Source organism: Scomber scombrus, unplaced genomic scaffold (genome assembly GCF_963691925.1).
Source record: "Scomber scombrus unplaced genomic scaffold, fScoSco1.1 SCAFFOLD_116, whole genome shotgun sequence".
Lineage (NCBI taxonomy): Eukaryota > Metazoa > Chordata > Actinopteri > Scombriformes > Scombridae > Scomber > Scomber scombrus.
This window is the reverse complement of record NW_026910360.1, coordinates 12,143-27,857: the sequence shown is the minus strand read 5'-3', so window position 1 is coordinate 27,857 and position 15,715 is coordinate 12,143. Positions and strand designations below refer to the sequence as shown.

Genomic DNA, 15,715 nt, shown 5'->3' with positions numbered 1-15,715 from the left:
TTCTCTGCTTAATCTCCACCCTCTGTATCGCTGTTATGTACCTCACTGTTTTACCTCACTTGTTTACCTGGACTAAACTCACTTTAAACTGTTTATTACTATATATTTTTATTTTTGCACTTCATCACACAGCCTCAGACCTTGGTTTTTTATTTAGTATTTAATTATTTAGTATACCGTTCTTAATATTTTTATTCTTACCTAATAAGGAAGGAAGGAAGGGAGAGAGGAAGGAAGGGAGGAAAGGAGGAAAGGAAAGAAGGAAGGGAGGAAGGAAGGATGGAAGGGAGGAAGAAGGAAGGAAATGAGGAAGGAAGGGAGGAAGAAGGGAAGGACGGAGGAAAGAAGGAAGGAAGGTAGGAGGGAGGGAGGGACGGAGGAAAGAAGGAAGGAAGGAAGGTAGGAGGGGGGGAGGAAAGAAGGAAGGAGGGAGGGAGGGAAAAAGGAAAAGAGGAAGGGAGGAAGGAAGGAAAGAAGGACAGATGAAAGAAGGAAGGGAGGAAGGTAGGGGGAGGAAAGAAAGAGAGAAGGAGGAAAGGAGGAAGGACAGACGGAAGGAAGGAAGGGAGGAAAGAAGGAACAGTCAAAACAGACGAGGTCCATTTGACCCGGGAGGACGACACGAAGGTTAAATATCATATATATATATATATATATTTTTTTTTTTAATATCCTCTCAGAAGCAACTGTTTCTGATTTTATGTAAATCTTCATGTTTTTCAAAGATGTGGAATAAATAAAAAGCTAAAAAAAAAAATAAAACACAGCAAAGACACAGGACAGTAAATCTGTGTGTTATATAACCTCTGACCACCAGGGGGCAGTGTTGATATTGTACATCATAGTAGAAAAAACAAGTAACCTATTTCTTCAGTTCAATCCTGTAGGAGATGTTTTGTGTCCAGTGGTGAAACCTTTTAAATATATCTGGATTATTTTCAATGAGGGAGAATAGCACCTCTGTTTCCACACATGTATTAATAAATCTGTAGTCGTGGTGCTGTTTTAATAATAAAAATCTAATACAAAATAGAATTGTAAGTGAATAAAACATATTTCATCACATGCAACTCTTATTACTCTCTCAGCAGAGTGGATTTAAATTTGATAGATGTGAAGTGGCAAAGATCTAATCCTCCGTTCTTCTCATCGCTTCAATATCACAGCAAATACGGGGTGTTAAATGAAATGAACTCATCATTCCTGCAGAGCTGAGGGTGGATTTAACGCTGCAGTTGTGAGTATAGTACAAGTCTAGTGTGACTTATTGGTAACTTTGAAAAAAAAACAATCCCATGAACTGCATGTTACAACTTTTGTTTCCCAATCCATCTGAATGAGTTACTGACATTTAATTAAAAAAGCAAAGATCAAAAGACTTCAGGTGCTTTCATAAGCTGCACGTTTCACACTGTAGATCAGGGGTGTCAAACATGCGGCCCGTGGGCCAGAACCGGCCCGCCGAGAGGTCCAATCCGGCCCAGTTTCCTTCTTCCTCTTTTCCTTCCTTCCGTCTGTCCTTCCTATCTTTCTTCCTTCCTTCCTTCCTTCATTCCTTCCTTCCATCTGCCCTTCTTCCCTGTCTTCCCTTCCTTCCTTCTGTCTGTCCTTCCTACCTTTCTTCCTCCCTTCTTCTTTTCTTTCCTTCCGTCTGTCCTTCCTATCTTTCTTTCTTCCTTCCTTCCTTCATTCCTTCCTTCCATCTGCCCTTCTTCCCTGTCTTCCCTTCCTTCCTTCTGTCTGTCCTTCCTACCTTCCTTCCTTCCTTCCTTCCTTCCTTCCTTCCTTCCTTCCTTCCTTCCTTCCTTCCTTCCTTCCTTCCTTCCATCTGCCCTTATTCCCTGTCTTCCCTTCCTTCCTTCTGTCTGTCCTTCCTACCTTTCTTTCTCCCTTCTTCTTTTCCTGCCTTCCTTCCATCTGCCCTTCTTCCCTTCCTTCCATCTTTCCTTCCTGTCTTCTTTTCCTTCCTCCTTTCCTTCCACCTGTCTTCCCTTCCTTCATTCCTTCCTTCCTTTTCTTCCTTCCATGTGCCCTTCTTCCCTTCCTTACATCTTTCCTTCCACCTGTCTTCCCTTCCTTCATTCCTTCCTTCCATCTTTCCTTCCTTCTTGTCTTCTCTTCCTTCCATCTGTCCTTGCTCCCTTTATTCCTTCCATTTTTCCTTCCTGTATTCTCTTCTTTATCCTCCTTCTTTTCCCTCCGTTCTTCCTTCCTTTTAATGATCCGGCCCTCTGCTGGCACTTGGCATCTATTAACTTTTTAAATCTGTATTAATCTCTTTTACACACATTATAAACCGTTCCTCTTCTCTCCACAGTGGGACCAGTTGGGGTTTTGGATACTCACCAGTGGGCAGAACTCCATCACCAGCAGGTATGGAGTCACCTCAGTGCACTGGGCCAGACACTGCAGCAGAGCCGGGTGCTGGAGGGCCCTGCAGAGCAGACGAGGAGGAGAGGAAGAGGGGAGGAGGGTGAGAAGTGAGATTTTACACATTTTGATAATACAAGTAATTTCTTCACATCCACACAGAGACATATTAACTGTGATGTTTCATACAGTAGATCTGCAGGGTTTGTGAAAATACATTAAATACCAGAATTACTTCAAGAATAACACATTTTTTGTCCTTTTGCAGTATTTTTGTCTTTATTCGCAATATTTTTGTCATCCTTTACAGTGTTTTACTCTTTCTTTGCAGTGTTTTTGTCTTTCTTTGCAACTTTTCTGTCCTTTTGCAGTATTTTTGTTTTTCTTTGCAGTATTTTTGTTTTTGTTTGCAATTTTTTTTTTCTTCTTTGCAGTATTTTTGTCCTTTTGCAGTATTTTTGTCTTTCTTTGCAGTATTTTTGTCTTTCTTTGCAGTATTTTTGTCTTTCTTTGCAGTATTTTTCTTTTTTTTCGTTGGAGTATTTTTGTCTTTATTCGCAACATTTCTGTCCTTTTGCAGTATTTTTGTTTTTCTTTGCAGTATTTTTTTTCTTCTTTGCAATATTTTTGTTTTTCTTTGCAATATTTTTGTTTTTCTTTGCAATATTTTTGTTTTTCTTTGCAATATTTTTGTTTTTCTTTGCAATATTTTTGTTCTTTTGCAGTATTTATGTTTTTTCTTTGCAGTATTTTTGTCTTTCTTTGCAATATTTTTGTCATCCCTTGCAGTGTTTTCATCGTCCTTTGCAATATTTGTGTCGTTCTTTGCAGTATTTTTGGGTTTTTTTTTGCAGTATTTTTGTCTTTCTTTGCAATATTTTTGTCCTTTTGTAGTATTTTTGTTATTTTTTGCAGTGTTTTCATCTTTCTTTGTAGTATTTTTTGTCTTTCTTTGCAGTATTTTTAGTTACTGGTACTTCAATAGGAATAGTTATGGATTGATGAAATATTTTGTAGTTTATTTTATGGTAAATTCCTGTTGAAACTGTGTGTATCAGATGAGATACAGCTGGTATAGAAGCTCATTTATCTGTCATGTTATCGTGTTTCATGTTGTGGCTGATATGAGCTCTATGCAGGACCGTTAAGAGCTTACAAATGTTATAATATAAACACTCCACTTTCAAAGAAGTACAATTTTCTGGCAATTATTTGATGGTTGAGACTTTACAGGCTGGATTAATGCATTGCATGACTACAGTGTATTAAACACGTCTTTGTTTGGCCACATCTGGAAGTTGATCTATGTCCTCCCAATGTATTCCCTCACATGTGTCATCCGTTTATGTATAATTTTGTCATCCTGTTTTTGTCCATTCTGTCCAACACAAACTCTTTTGATCTATTGTGTACACACAACATAGATTACACATCTGTCCATCCTGGAAGAAGAATCCCTCCTCTCTGGCTCTCTGGCTCTTTCCTGAGGTTTCTTCCATTTTCCGGCTCATTCAAAAAGGTTAAATGATGTCATATGTTGTGCAGATTGTAAAGCTTCAAAGATTCAAAGGAATTTAATGTAAAATTATTTATGTAAAAGTGAACCAGGGGTAGCAGTGAAATGTGTGTTTGAGTTTATAAAAGACACACATTTTGTAAAATGATCTCTTAAATTGGAGATACTGAAGATAAATTAAATTAATTGAGCTTTTTTATAGTTATAAGCAGAAAGTTTCTGAGCTATTCTGTAAGATGAACATCCTCTCTATTCATATGAACATGTATTTTTTTATTTCTAAGTTTTCAGCCAGAATTAGATTATTTTCAAACACAGTCGTCCTTTAAACATTAAAAACCAGCAATAAATAAAAAACAGTTGCACCTTTGAAGATGCAGAATAACCCAGATTCAGGGGAGCTAAATTATGAAACTTTAATAAAGTACTTTAATATATATTTAAATTCAGGCTGAATGATGTAACCACACTACCTGACACCTACACACCTTCCTCACTGTGTGTTAGCGTGTTACAGCTGTTATAATATTACACATATATGTAATTAACATGCTGTTTTTACTCAGTTAAACTACATAAATCACCAGTTTTTTGACTGTTATTGTAATATAATTGGTATTATTTTGTGTTCTTTTATCCTTTATTTAAACTCTTTCCTATTTATTATTTCATTTTTTTGGCTTAGATACCTTCACAAGCTCATGTGTGTTTGTTTGTTTATCTCACCAGTCCAATCCCTGTCTTTATATATATTATATATCATGGTATTTTCTATTTAAGTTTATCTTAGTTTTAAATGTAGTGTAGATCTGAAATTGCAAAGTAACCAGTAACTCCAACCATCAAGTAAATGTAGAAGAGCAAAAAGCAAAATATTTACCTCTGAAAAGAAGAAAGTTAAAAGTTGCATGTACTTCAATTAATGTAAAGTTAAATAGGGAAGAACAGGGTTGGTTGTCACATTCATTAGATGTTGGTCCCTAGAGGGCGCTGTTAAAAAGTGTTGGTGCTAAAAGTCTCTGAATTTGGGTGAGATGCTTTTAAAGTCATTTCTGGAGTAAATTGACACTGAGATGAGAAGATGTTTAGTGTTTTAAATGTGAAAATGTAAATATCCAGCTCTCCTTTCTCTGCTTTTACACAATGAGATTATAATAAAACAATCTTTACCATTAAAAAGTATGAAGAGAGAGCGATAGTTTAACTACGCTCCAACATGTGGTTGTTAGCTTTGGTGGTAAAAAATCCCAGTTTGGGATGTTTGTCACTTTCTCTTCGGGTTGGTCGTCACATGTTGGTATATACACACGGCCGCCAATAAATATATAAATTTTATTCTTGATAGATAAAGTTTATATATTCTAAAAAATTGTATTGCTCAATCTCATTGCACCTGGTGAAAGGTGATTACTGATGTGTATAAATAGAAAATAAAAAGAGGAATGTGTCTGAAAACTAAATTATTCCAACTTTATGGGCGACCGTGTATAATATATGGTGTGATATATCGAGTCCTTTCTTTCTTTCGTCAGGAAGACAAACAAGAGCCAGACTCCTCCAGATGTGAAGCTCAGAGCAGTCAGAGAGGTTAAATACATAATATTATTATTATAATTATGATTTATGTTCTCTTGATGCAGGAGATGTGTGAGGTTGTTGTATTTCAATAAAACTAAATATTTGAAATGTCTAAGATTGTCTAAATTTTTTTATTTTCCCCATTAAAGTACCACAGAGACAACTAACCGCATAGAGTCAATCCCACGATGGGGACGGTTGTCACAAGAGCAAAAGATATATTTCACAGTCCACATCTTTTAAACAGAATAAGCTTAAAGAGAATAAACCCATTTTATCCCTACCTGACACTTTAGACTTCCATTACACATTAAAAGGGAATCTACTCAAGATCCAGTTTATGAGGAATTCAAAAGAAAGTAAGAAGTGTGACTACAGTACCAACGCCGTTCTCCCTTAAACACATAGATCCAACCACAAACACGCAGGTCACAGAGGTAAATGTGTACCGGAAAGCTTGCGCTTCCTCCAGGAAATGCATCTGGTCCTGCACGCTGGCGCTGGCTTTCAGTTCCTTGACCACCACTTGGGTGGTATGAAGGCCAGCGTTGACCTCACCCAGCAGAACCTGGAACGGAGCAGAGAGAGACGGATATGCACGAGGAAGACAGACAGACGGATGGATAGAGAGAGAGAGAGAGAGAGAGAGAGAGAGAGAGAGAGACAGACAGACAGAGAGACAGACGGAGAGAGAGAGACATACAGAGAGGGAGAGAGAGAGAGAGAGACAGATAGACAGAGAGAGAGAGAGAGAGATAGATAGAGAGAGAGAGAAAGAGAGAGAGACAGACAGACAGACAGAGAGAGAGAGAAAGAAAGAGAGACAGACAGAGAGGGAGAGAGAGAGAGAGAGAGAGAGAGAGAGAGAGAGAGAGAGAGAGAGAGAGAGAGAGAGAGAGAGAGAGAGAGAGAGAGAGATGGACATTTACACAGAGACAAGCATGGGGTGGGAGTGAACGTCACACAAAGACAGACGAAACAACATGAAGCAGTCATGCAGGAGTTGAGCAGCGAGACACAAGAAAACACACACAACCACACACACACACACACACACACACACACACACACACACACACACACACACACACACACACACACACACACACACACACACACACACACACACACAGATGGACATACCCAGTCAAGGTACACAAGGGTGGAAGAGACGGATGTGTATTCATGAGTATGAGTCAGAAAAAGGAGGTGAAAGTAGAGAAAAGAAACAGAGAAGGGAGGGAGGAGAGAGAGAAGATGACAACAACATGTTATCAGGGTGTAAAAACACGATATGGGCACCACACGGTTCAGCCTGAAGAGGAACGATATATGTTCTCCGAGCTGAGTCTATCAGTGCCGAGGACAAGCCGACATCAAAGGCGCGGAGGATCAGGCTGACATTACACACTCACACATTACAGGTAACACAGCGTGTCAGACATTTTTTTTAACACGACTCCATCCTCAAAGCGTCCAGGATCACAGAAAAAGAAAAAAAAGACTAATAGCCGTGAAGTAGGAGCCTCAAGCCTCCAGGGAGAAGCTCTGGAGGACGGAGGCGTTAGAAGCAGGCGGGGAGTTCTGGTCCTCTGAAATGAGGCCAACGAGGAAGTAACTTAAAACTGCATTCTATCAAAAGGCCACCAGGGGGCGACCGTTTTGGTGTCAAAAGGACTTCCGTCTCAATACAAGTCAATGGAGAATTCACCAACTTCTCACTTGATTTATAACCTCAGTAAACGTTTTCAAAATGTGTTTATGGTCTCAATCGCTAGTTTAAAGCCTTCTTCAATGCAGTATGATGTTCATTTGGGACATTTTGGCCTCCCTGATTTTATATGTGACGATAAAGCAGGGTATGCATTAGGGCGTGGCTACGTCGTGATTGACAGGTTGATTGGTTCACAGGTTCAGGAGGGCGCCTCATGCTCCTCCTGATGCCCATATAAGTAGAATCCCTGTTTTTATTTTACCCAGCATGCACCTGAAATTTTCAAGATGGCGCTGCTCAGATCCGAAACTATTCGCTTCCGAGCAGCAGTCCACAAACCAATGGGTGACGTCACGGATGTTACGTCCATTTCTTATATACAGTCTATGGTTAAAAGTGAAGCTTACCTTCCCAAACCAGCCATTCCCGATCTCTTTCAGGTAGAGAAGAGTGTGGCGGCCGAGATCTGTGGATTTCTGGAGTTGGACTGCAAGAAGAGAAGAGAAGAGAAAGAAAAGAGGAGAAGGTGTTTGAGTGATGAGTAATCCATTTACTACAAAATCACATTACAGTACATGATATTAAAGCAAACCGTGCAAGTTTAAAATGTGCAGGTGTGTATTTACTCCACTGCCATTGGCTTCAATTGAATAACAGTCGGTGTAATCCATCACAATAAATAAGTCAGTATTAAATTTCATCAGAGTTACATCATCGTTATGATATCATGCAGAGCGGATTGAATTACAGCATCATACTGTAATAAATGTGACACTGACAGTAATTAGAAACGCTAATGGATTACACAAAACTCAAGCAGGTTTGTTCATTGATTTTTCATCTGTGTGGAAATATGAAAAAAAACAAAATATATGTAAAAATAGTCAGAAGAATTGTAGTTAAATCTGCAATGAGGTTGATATGTTGAACCTCTTTCCACATCCAGCAGTTACTGATCAACATTATCATTCATTAGGAGTCGTGTTTCTGTCCATTTGATGAATGTAAAGTCTAATATTCACTCTGTTTTAACTCTGTTTTTAATCTCTACCAATCTCTGCTGCAGTTTGGTGCTGAGCAGGTAGTGAACAGAGGCTGAAAACGACGCTATGAGAGCAGCGGAGAGTGAACCAGAACAGTAAAAGTAGCAGCCGGACAGATAAACAATGAGCTGAAACTCAACTTATAAAGCTCCGTAGAGCTGAGAGGAAGCTGCAGAGTCTCTGATAATTCTCTGTAGGTTCAAACACTACGAGACACAAACACATCACACACTAAAACCTGCAGGATTCAGGAGTGAAGGACACAGTTTAACCATCAGAAATGTTCCTCAGATGGTGAAACACTGTTAGAAACTGATAATTGTGACCATTTAATGCAGCAGCTGGTCAGATATGGAGCCGAGCAGGTAGTGTACAGTGGAAACGAGGCTATGAGAGCAGCTGAGAGTGAACCAGAACAGTAAAGTAGCAGCCGGACAGATAAACAATGAGCTGAAACTCACTATTAAAAGATGCAAAATGTCCCCATTGTGGGACCTATAAAGGAATATTTTATCTAATCCTATCTTGTCACACACTAAAAACTGCAGGATTCAGGAGTGAAGGACACAGTTTAACCATCAGAAATGTTCCTCAGATGGTGAAACACTGTTAGAAACTGATCATTGTGACCATTTAATACAGCAGCTGGTCAGATTTGGTGCTGAGCAGGTAGTGTATAATGACTTTTTTGCAGCTTTTGCCTCTGAAAACGACGCTATGAGAGCAGCTGAGAGTGAAGCAGAACAGTAAAGTAGCAGCTGGACAGATAAACAATGAGCTGAAACTCAACTATAAAGCTCTGTAAAGCTGAGAGGAAGCTGCAGAGTCTCTGATAATTCATCACTTGGAGACACAACCAACAGCTCATACAGTGTTATTATTAACGCTGCTTTACAACCGCCACTGTCCTTTAAACTCTTCCCACTTAAAAAAACCCCCCAAAGTTTCTTTGCTGTCTTTAACAAGCTCTGAAGAGTTCTGCTCATGCTTTCACAACTTGAGAAAACCAGTAAGAGACACTTCTGCTCATCCTTTTGTCATTTCAACACTCCTTATACTGCTTCTTTTTTTTTTAAATGAAATGTTAGGAGTCATTTGAGTACAGGAGAAAAAGGGCCTGGAGTGGGTTAGGGTAACTTTCGTCATTGTTGGCTCTGTTTTCATCAATTTCAGACGAAATAACTATGACACAGATGCACATGAATAACAAGACGTCTTATTCTATTCATCTATGAAGCTCTACTCTTGATGCTTCCTCACATATCTGTCATTTAAATCAAGTTACTATTTAACCTCAGAGATCCTTCGTGTTTACAGTAATGTTGGAAGGTCCTCTGCACCCTTTAAATGGATGAAATGAAAACTGCCCTCAACCTTGAGTCTTTGAGATTTTAAAGCTTTTTCTGATTCTTATAACTTATAGAACTTATAATTTAATTTATTTATTATTTATTATATAATTGTGTTGTTTCTATTTGCTGATTTTGTTCTTCTCTTATGAATATTTTCTTGTTCTCACACAAGTTACACAACACATTCATTCAGTTTTTTGAAGGTTTATAACTGCCTGAGTTAGAGGGCTAACTATGTGTCATTCATCTCATTCATTCAAGGCAATATAGTGAGGTATGAAATCATTCTGAGACATTTAAAAGTTGCTTGAACTTGTGTATAAGGTATGGAGTTAATGCTTTTACTCATTTCCAATATAGTGGGCCACTTTTTCGTCAAATATAACCTATAAATACAAAAAGGAGGAAACATTACGTCACCCATTCATACAGAGATGAACCACAGACTTCAGTCTTAGTAAATTAAAACAAAGCAATAAAAAAGTCCTTCATAGATATCAACGCACCACATCTAGGCTCTTAAGTGGAATCCATCTCCCGTCCGATCGATTGCTATCAGCCCTCTCTGAAGGGAAATATCCGAACATGCCAGTAGACGTTGCCCATGTTTCGTACCACTCTGAGGTCTTATATGTGTTTTATATTGAGCCGCCGCCGCTGCAGCCGCCTCTGGCACCGATCCGTCTGACTGTCCTCCAACTCCCCAACGCATCGCTGTCAGCATCCAGCAACCACCGATGACCCGAGTCCTTCCTGCGCCGCCGAACACGCCCGACCGTCCTGTCCTGTCCCAGCTCAGCCAAATGAAACAGGGCTGACAGCCACATCACCCCCCCCCCCCCTTCTAACTCTAACCCCTTCACTATCTATCCCTTTCTTTCTCTCTCTCTTTCTCCATCTCCCACGATGACTCTTTGATTCTGGGCGTAGAAGCAGACAGACAGATCTTTGTGGTGCTGTGTCCAACCCCCCCCCCCCTCCACCACCAACCCATCCAACCCCCCCCCCAACCCTCTCCCTTTTTCCAGACTGCCACACAGTCCTGTCACTGTGTGGAGGCCATATTGGACACCCCTGTCGCCTTCCCCAGACTGGTCATTCCTTACACCCACTCACGCAAAAAAGCAGAATCGCCGCCATTGTCTTGCAGCTCAGAGGGCAGCATGGCACCAGTTAGGACCAGTTAGCACGCACACACTGGGGCTATTATCCACCAGTTCCATGACATAGGAATGAACTGAGTTTTGGCGATAGCAGCGGCAAGCAATGGGTCCCACCTACGCCATCATCATGTTTTCACTGTTTCGCATATTCATAAACGGCAGATGGAACAATGAGAGGGAACAAAACCTCCGCATGGACTGGTACCATCATGCATCACAGGTCACAGGATGGAGGCGACCTAATCATACCACACGAAAACTAAATAAAAACTACAATGAACAACGCAAAACTAACTAAAACTAAACTGAATTGCAGATAAAACATAGACTGTATATAAAAATGGACGAAACATCCGTGACGTCACCCATTGGTTTGTGGACTGCTGCTCGGAGGCCAATAGTATCGGATCTGAGCAGCGCCATCTTGAAAATTTCAGGTGCATGCTGGGAAAAATAAAAACATGGATTCTACTTATATGGGCATCAGGAGGAGCAAGAGGCGCCCTCCTGAACCTGTGAACCAATCAACCTGTCAATCACCACGTAGCCACGCCCTAATGCATACCCTGCTTTATCGTCACATAAAAAATCAGGGAGGCCAAAATGTCCCAAATGAACATCATACTGCATTGAAGAAGGCTTTAAACTAGCGATTGAGACCATAAACACATTTTGAAAACGTTTACTCAGGTTAGAAATCAAGTGAGAAGTTGGTGAATTCTCCATTGACTTGTATAGAGACGGAAGTCCTTTTGACACCAAAACGGTCGCCCCCTGGTGGCCTTTTGATAGAATGCAGTTTTAAGTTACTTCCGTGTTGGCATCATTTCAGAGGACCGGAACTCCCTGCCTGGTTAGTACCAGTAGGGGGCAGCATAGCGGCTGCTGCATAACGCACAAAAAGAAAATGCTTAACGTGCAATTTATGATTTTCTAGAAAGAAGAAGAAGAAGAAATTGTTCCAGGCAGAAAACGTCACAAACGAATATGGGAATATTTAGACTCCGACTCCGCAGTAGATAAAAGTAAAAGTGTTGTGATGAAGAGTGATGGAAACATTTGTGTGATAGAAGCTAAAAGGGAAAAATCCCTCTAATGTAAAAGTCCACCTTCGAAGTTCTCACAGAGAAGCATTAGACCACAAACACAGCTTCTACTAATCAAGGCTTTCCTCCCAATACCTGGAAAACTAAAAGTGAGACCTAAATCTAATTTCACTCGCCTGCTGTTCAGTAATTTAATCCTAATTGTAAAACCTGTGCTTTCCTTTTCTGTGTGTGTGTGTGTGTGTGTGTGTGTGTGTGTGTGCCTCATTCTTACTTACAGAGCATTGTATGATCAGGCTCCTATTTATGTCACAAACCTTCTTCACCCCTACTCACCAGTTCGACCTCTTAGGGTTAGGGGTTAGGGTTACACGACATTTGCTGTCTGCCCCCCGCACTCGTTTTAACCCTTCCCGTCGTCCTCCCAGGTCAAATGACCCCATCTCTTTTGACTGTTCCTTCTTTCCTTCCTCTTTCTTTAATTTTTCCTTCGTTCTTCCCCTCCTCCCCTCTTTCTTTCTTCCTCCTCCTTCCATACTTCTTTCCTTCCTTCCTTCCTTCCTTCCTCATCCATTCCTTCCACCTTTCCATCTTTCCCCACTTCCTTCCCTCCTTCCTCCTTTCCTTTTCTCCTTACTTCCTTCCTCTTTTCCTCCCTTACTCCTTTCCTTCCTTCCTTACTCATCCATTCCTTCCGCCTTTCCTTCTTTCCTCACTCCCTTCCTTCCACAGTTCCTTCTGTCCTCACTTCCTTCCCCTTTTCCTCTCTCCCTCCCTCCTTACTCCTTTCCTTCCTTCCTTATTTCCTTCCTTCCTTCCTTCCTTCCTTCCTTCCTTCCTTCCTTCCTTCCTTCCTCATGTCCTTCCTTGATCTGAGGACAACAGGAGGGTTAAGACCCGTGGTGACCAAGCTTTTGAAGTTGTAGCACCAAAACTATGAAATGCTCTGCCTGTAATGTTGCACTCTGCTAATTCTGTGATCTCATTTTAAAAGCAGCTACAGACAGACTTGTTTATTCATGTGTTTGTTCATTATGACCGTGTTTATCTTTGTATATTTTCAACAAGTGACTGTGTTGGTCACTGCATCTTCTGTTTCTTTCAGAGCTTTGTGACTCATGTCTGTGAAAAGTGCTTCATAAATACATTTTCTTCTTCTTCTTCTTCTTCTTCTTCTTCTTCTTCTTCTTCTTCTTCTTCTTCTTCTTCTTCTTCTTCTTCTTCTTCTTCTTCTTCTTCTTCTTCTTCTTCTTCTTCTTCTTCTTCTTCTTCTTCTTCTTCTTCTTCTTCTTCTTCTTCTTCTCCTTAGTAGTTCAGCTGTCTTTCAAGCATTTTCATAGATATAAGAGGCATTATGTTTTCGGGTTGTCCGTACATATATACTGTACAGTATGTCAGTCCCGTCCATTCTCATTGGAGTGATATCTCAGGAACGCCTTGAAATGATTCCTTCAAATTTGGTACCAACGTCCACTGGGACTCAACGATGAACTGAGTCACCACGACACCCCGCCCCGACTCTTATTAACGAGATATCTGAGGAACGCCTCGACGGAAAGAGACAGGAGGTAAAACAGCCTGTTAATAGACAGAGGCTGAACTGAGCGGCTGCATAAAGGACCAGTAGAAGATAAATAAGGAGTTTTTAACTGGAAATCATGCAAAGATATTCCAGTAGAGACACAGAATATTAATATAGAGGTGGAAATGTTTATGCCATTTTCCCTTTTAAATAAACTTACTCAATAACTAACCCTACTTACATGAAAATAATATAATATTTGTTATTTTTACCTTTAAACATTACGCTTTTACCTTTTTTGCTTTGTTGTTGTTGTTTGTGTCCTTGTAGGATGTCTAAGAAAATTGATGGGAAGTTGGTCCATGAGTCATGAAACAGTGAAAGGCTATTTTTTGTACTGATGTAAAGAATTTTTTAAAGGATTTTCTTAACATGCAATGCAATATTTGGCATTTTTCATTATTTCTCATAATTATTATTTCTATCTCATAATTGTCACTGTGTATTTCTCTGTATTAAAGTCATACACTTCCAATATGTGCAGCCTTGATAGAAGAATACGCTTCCACTCAGTCCTTTCTCTTCCTTTTCTTTCCTTTGATTGTCAAAGCGGAAAACATCCCGACTGCTTCTGCTAAGCTTTCATATCTCTTACAGCCAATAACTCTCTTTTCCATTTCACAGCCGTGTCTGGGCTTCGCTAAGCTGTTTGCCTGCTGAGCATCTCTCTCTCTGAAAGACTGCGTCTAACTTAATCTCTGTAGAAAGCCAGGAAGTCTTTAGCGAGATGCACAGCGGCTAAATCACTCAGAGCCAAATGGAATTCCCATTATCCCGTTGCAGCCCGGCGCATCCTGGTCCCTGCTGAGGTGCTCGTCCTTCAACAACCACTGAAGTTCATTTGTGATGTTTGGCTTATTGTTATATAACTCAATTAGAAGTGATTGGATTTAAAAAAGGTATGCATGGTGAGTGATAGTTGTAAAGGCTGATTTAACCCTCCTGTTGTCCTCGAGTCAAGGAAGGAAGGGAGGAAGGAAGGAAAGGAGGAAGGAAGGGAGAAAAAAGGAAGGAAAGGAGGGAGGAAGAAGGAAGGAAAGGGAGGAAGGACGGAGGAAAGAAGGAAGGAAGGAAAGTAGGAGGGAGGGAGGAAAGAAGGAAGGAGGGAGGGAGGGAGGAAAGGGAAAAGAGGAAGGGAGGAAGGGAAGGATAGAAGGACAGAGGAAAGAAGGAAGGAAGGAAGGTAGGAGGTAGGGAGGAAAGAAGGAAAGAAGGAAAAGAGGAAGGAGGAAGCAAAAAAAGACAGAGGAAAGAAGGAAGGAAGGAAGGTAGGAGGGAGGGAGGAAAGAAGGATCGAGGGAGGGAGGGAGAAAGGAAAAGAGGAAGGGAGGAAGGAAAAAAGGACAGAGGAAAGAAGGAAGGAAGGAAGTAGGAAGGTAGGAGGAGGGAGGAAAGAAGGAAAAGAGAAGGGAGGAAGGGAGGAAAGAAGGACAGAGGAAAGAAGGAAGGGGAAGGTAGGGGAGGAAAGAAAGAGAGAAGGAGGGAGAAGGAAGGACAGACAGAAGGAAGGAAGGAAGGAATGAAGGAAGGGAGGAAAGAAAGAGACAAGGAGGGAGGGAAGGAAGGACAGACGGAAGGAAGGAAGGAAAGGAGGAAAGAAGGAACAGTCAAAACAGACGGGGTCAGTTTGACCCGGGAGGACAAACACAAAGGTTTAAAAGCTTGATGGACGGATGGAATATGTGCAGGATATGAGAGAAGGAGGGAGAATGTTAAGTATTCCTGCAAGGACATAAAAGTTAATACTTGTTTTTTCTCTCTCTCGTGTGTGTGTGTGTGTGTGTGTGTGTGTGTGTTGTGTGTGTGTGTGTAGCTGTTCAACATGTCTCCTCTGAGTGGGTGTGAGCTCCATTAGTGTTTGCAGCCTGCAGCACAGAACAGCTGCACCAGGGCGGATCCTGGGGAGCGGAGCAGCAGCAGCAGGACTCACTGAGCCAAACTCTTACAGTACTGGTGTCTGATCAGGAACCCCACCTATCCACACAGCCCAGCGACAGCCGCCCCAAAAGCACCGCAAGATGAGACAGGAGATGGGGAATATTGGCTGAGAGAAGAAAACCACATTTTCTCATAGCTGCTAAAGTACTTTAAGCTCCACGTCAGCTCAATATGAGACAATGGTCAACCTCGAGTCCTTTTATTCAGTTTCTAACACAATCTTGTTATATTTCTTTGCCTCTGTGCTTGTTTAGTGCTCTGTTATATATCTGTCTATGCTTTCCTTTCATTCTGTTGTTGTATGTTTAGCTTTTTTTGGGGTTTTTGAATATTTCATCAGGCTGTGAAGCACTTTGTACTGTATTTCTGGAAAGTGGAGCGATACAAATAAACTTGGAAACTTGCCTCCATTT

General features: G+C 40.8%; 1 protein-coding gene across 2 annotated transcripts in view; it reads right to left on the bottom strand.

The window, feature by feature from the left end:
* aatkb (apoptosis-associated tyrosine kinase b) overlaps nucleotides 1-15,715 on the bottom strand; it is a 41,870-nt gene that overhangs the window by 14,386 nt on the left and 11,769 nt on the right. For both annotated transcript variants that reach the window (XM_062415099.1, XM_062415100.1), the window contains exons 3-5: nucleotides 7,586-7,665; nucleotides 5,914-6,032; nucleotides 2,347-2,434 (exon numbers count right to left, since the gene is read on the bottom strand). In XM_062415099.1, coding sequence (XP_062271083.1) covers nucleotides 2,347-2,434; nucleotides 5,914-6,032; nucleotides 7,586-7,665 — 287 coding nt within the window. The remainder of the gene's footprint in view (nucleotides 1-2,346; nucleotides 2,435-5,913; nucleotides 6,033-7,585; nucleotides 7,666-15,715) is intronic.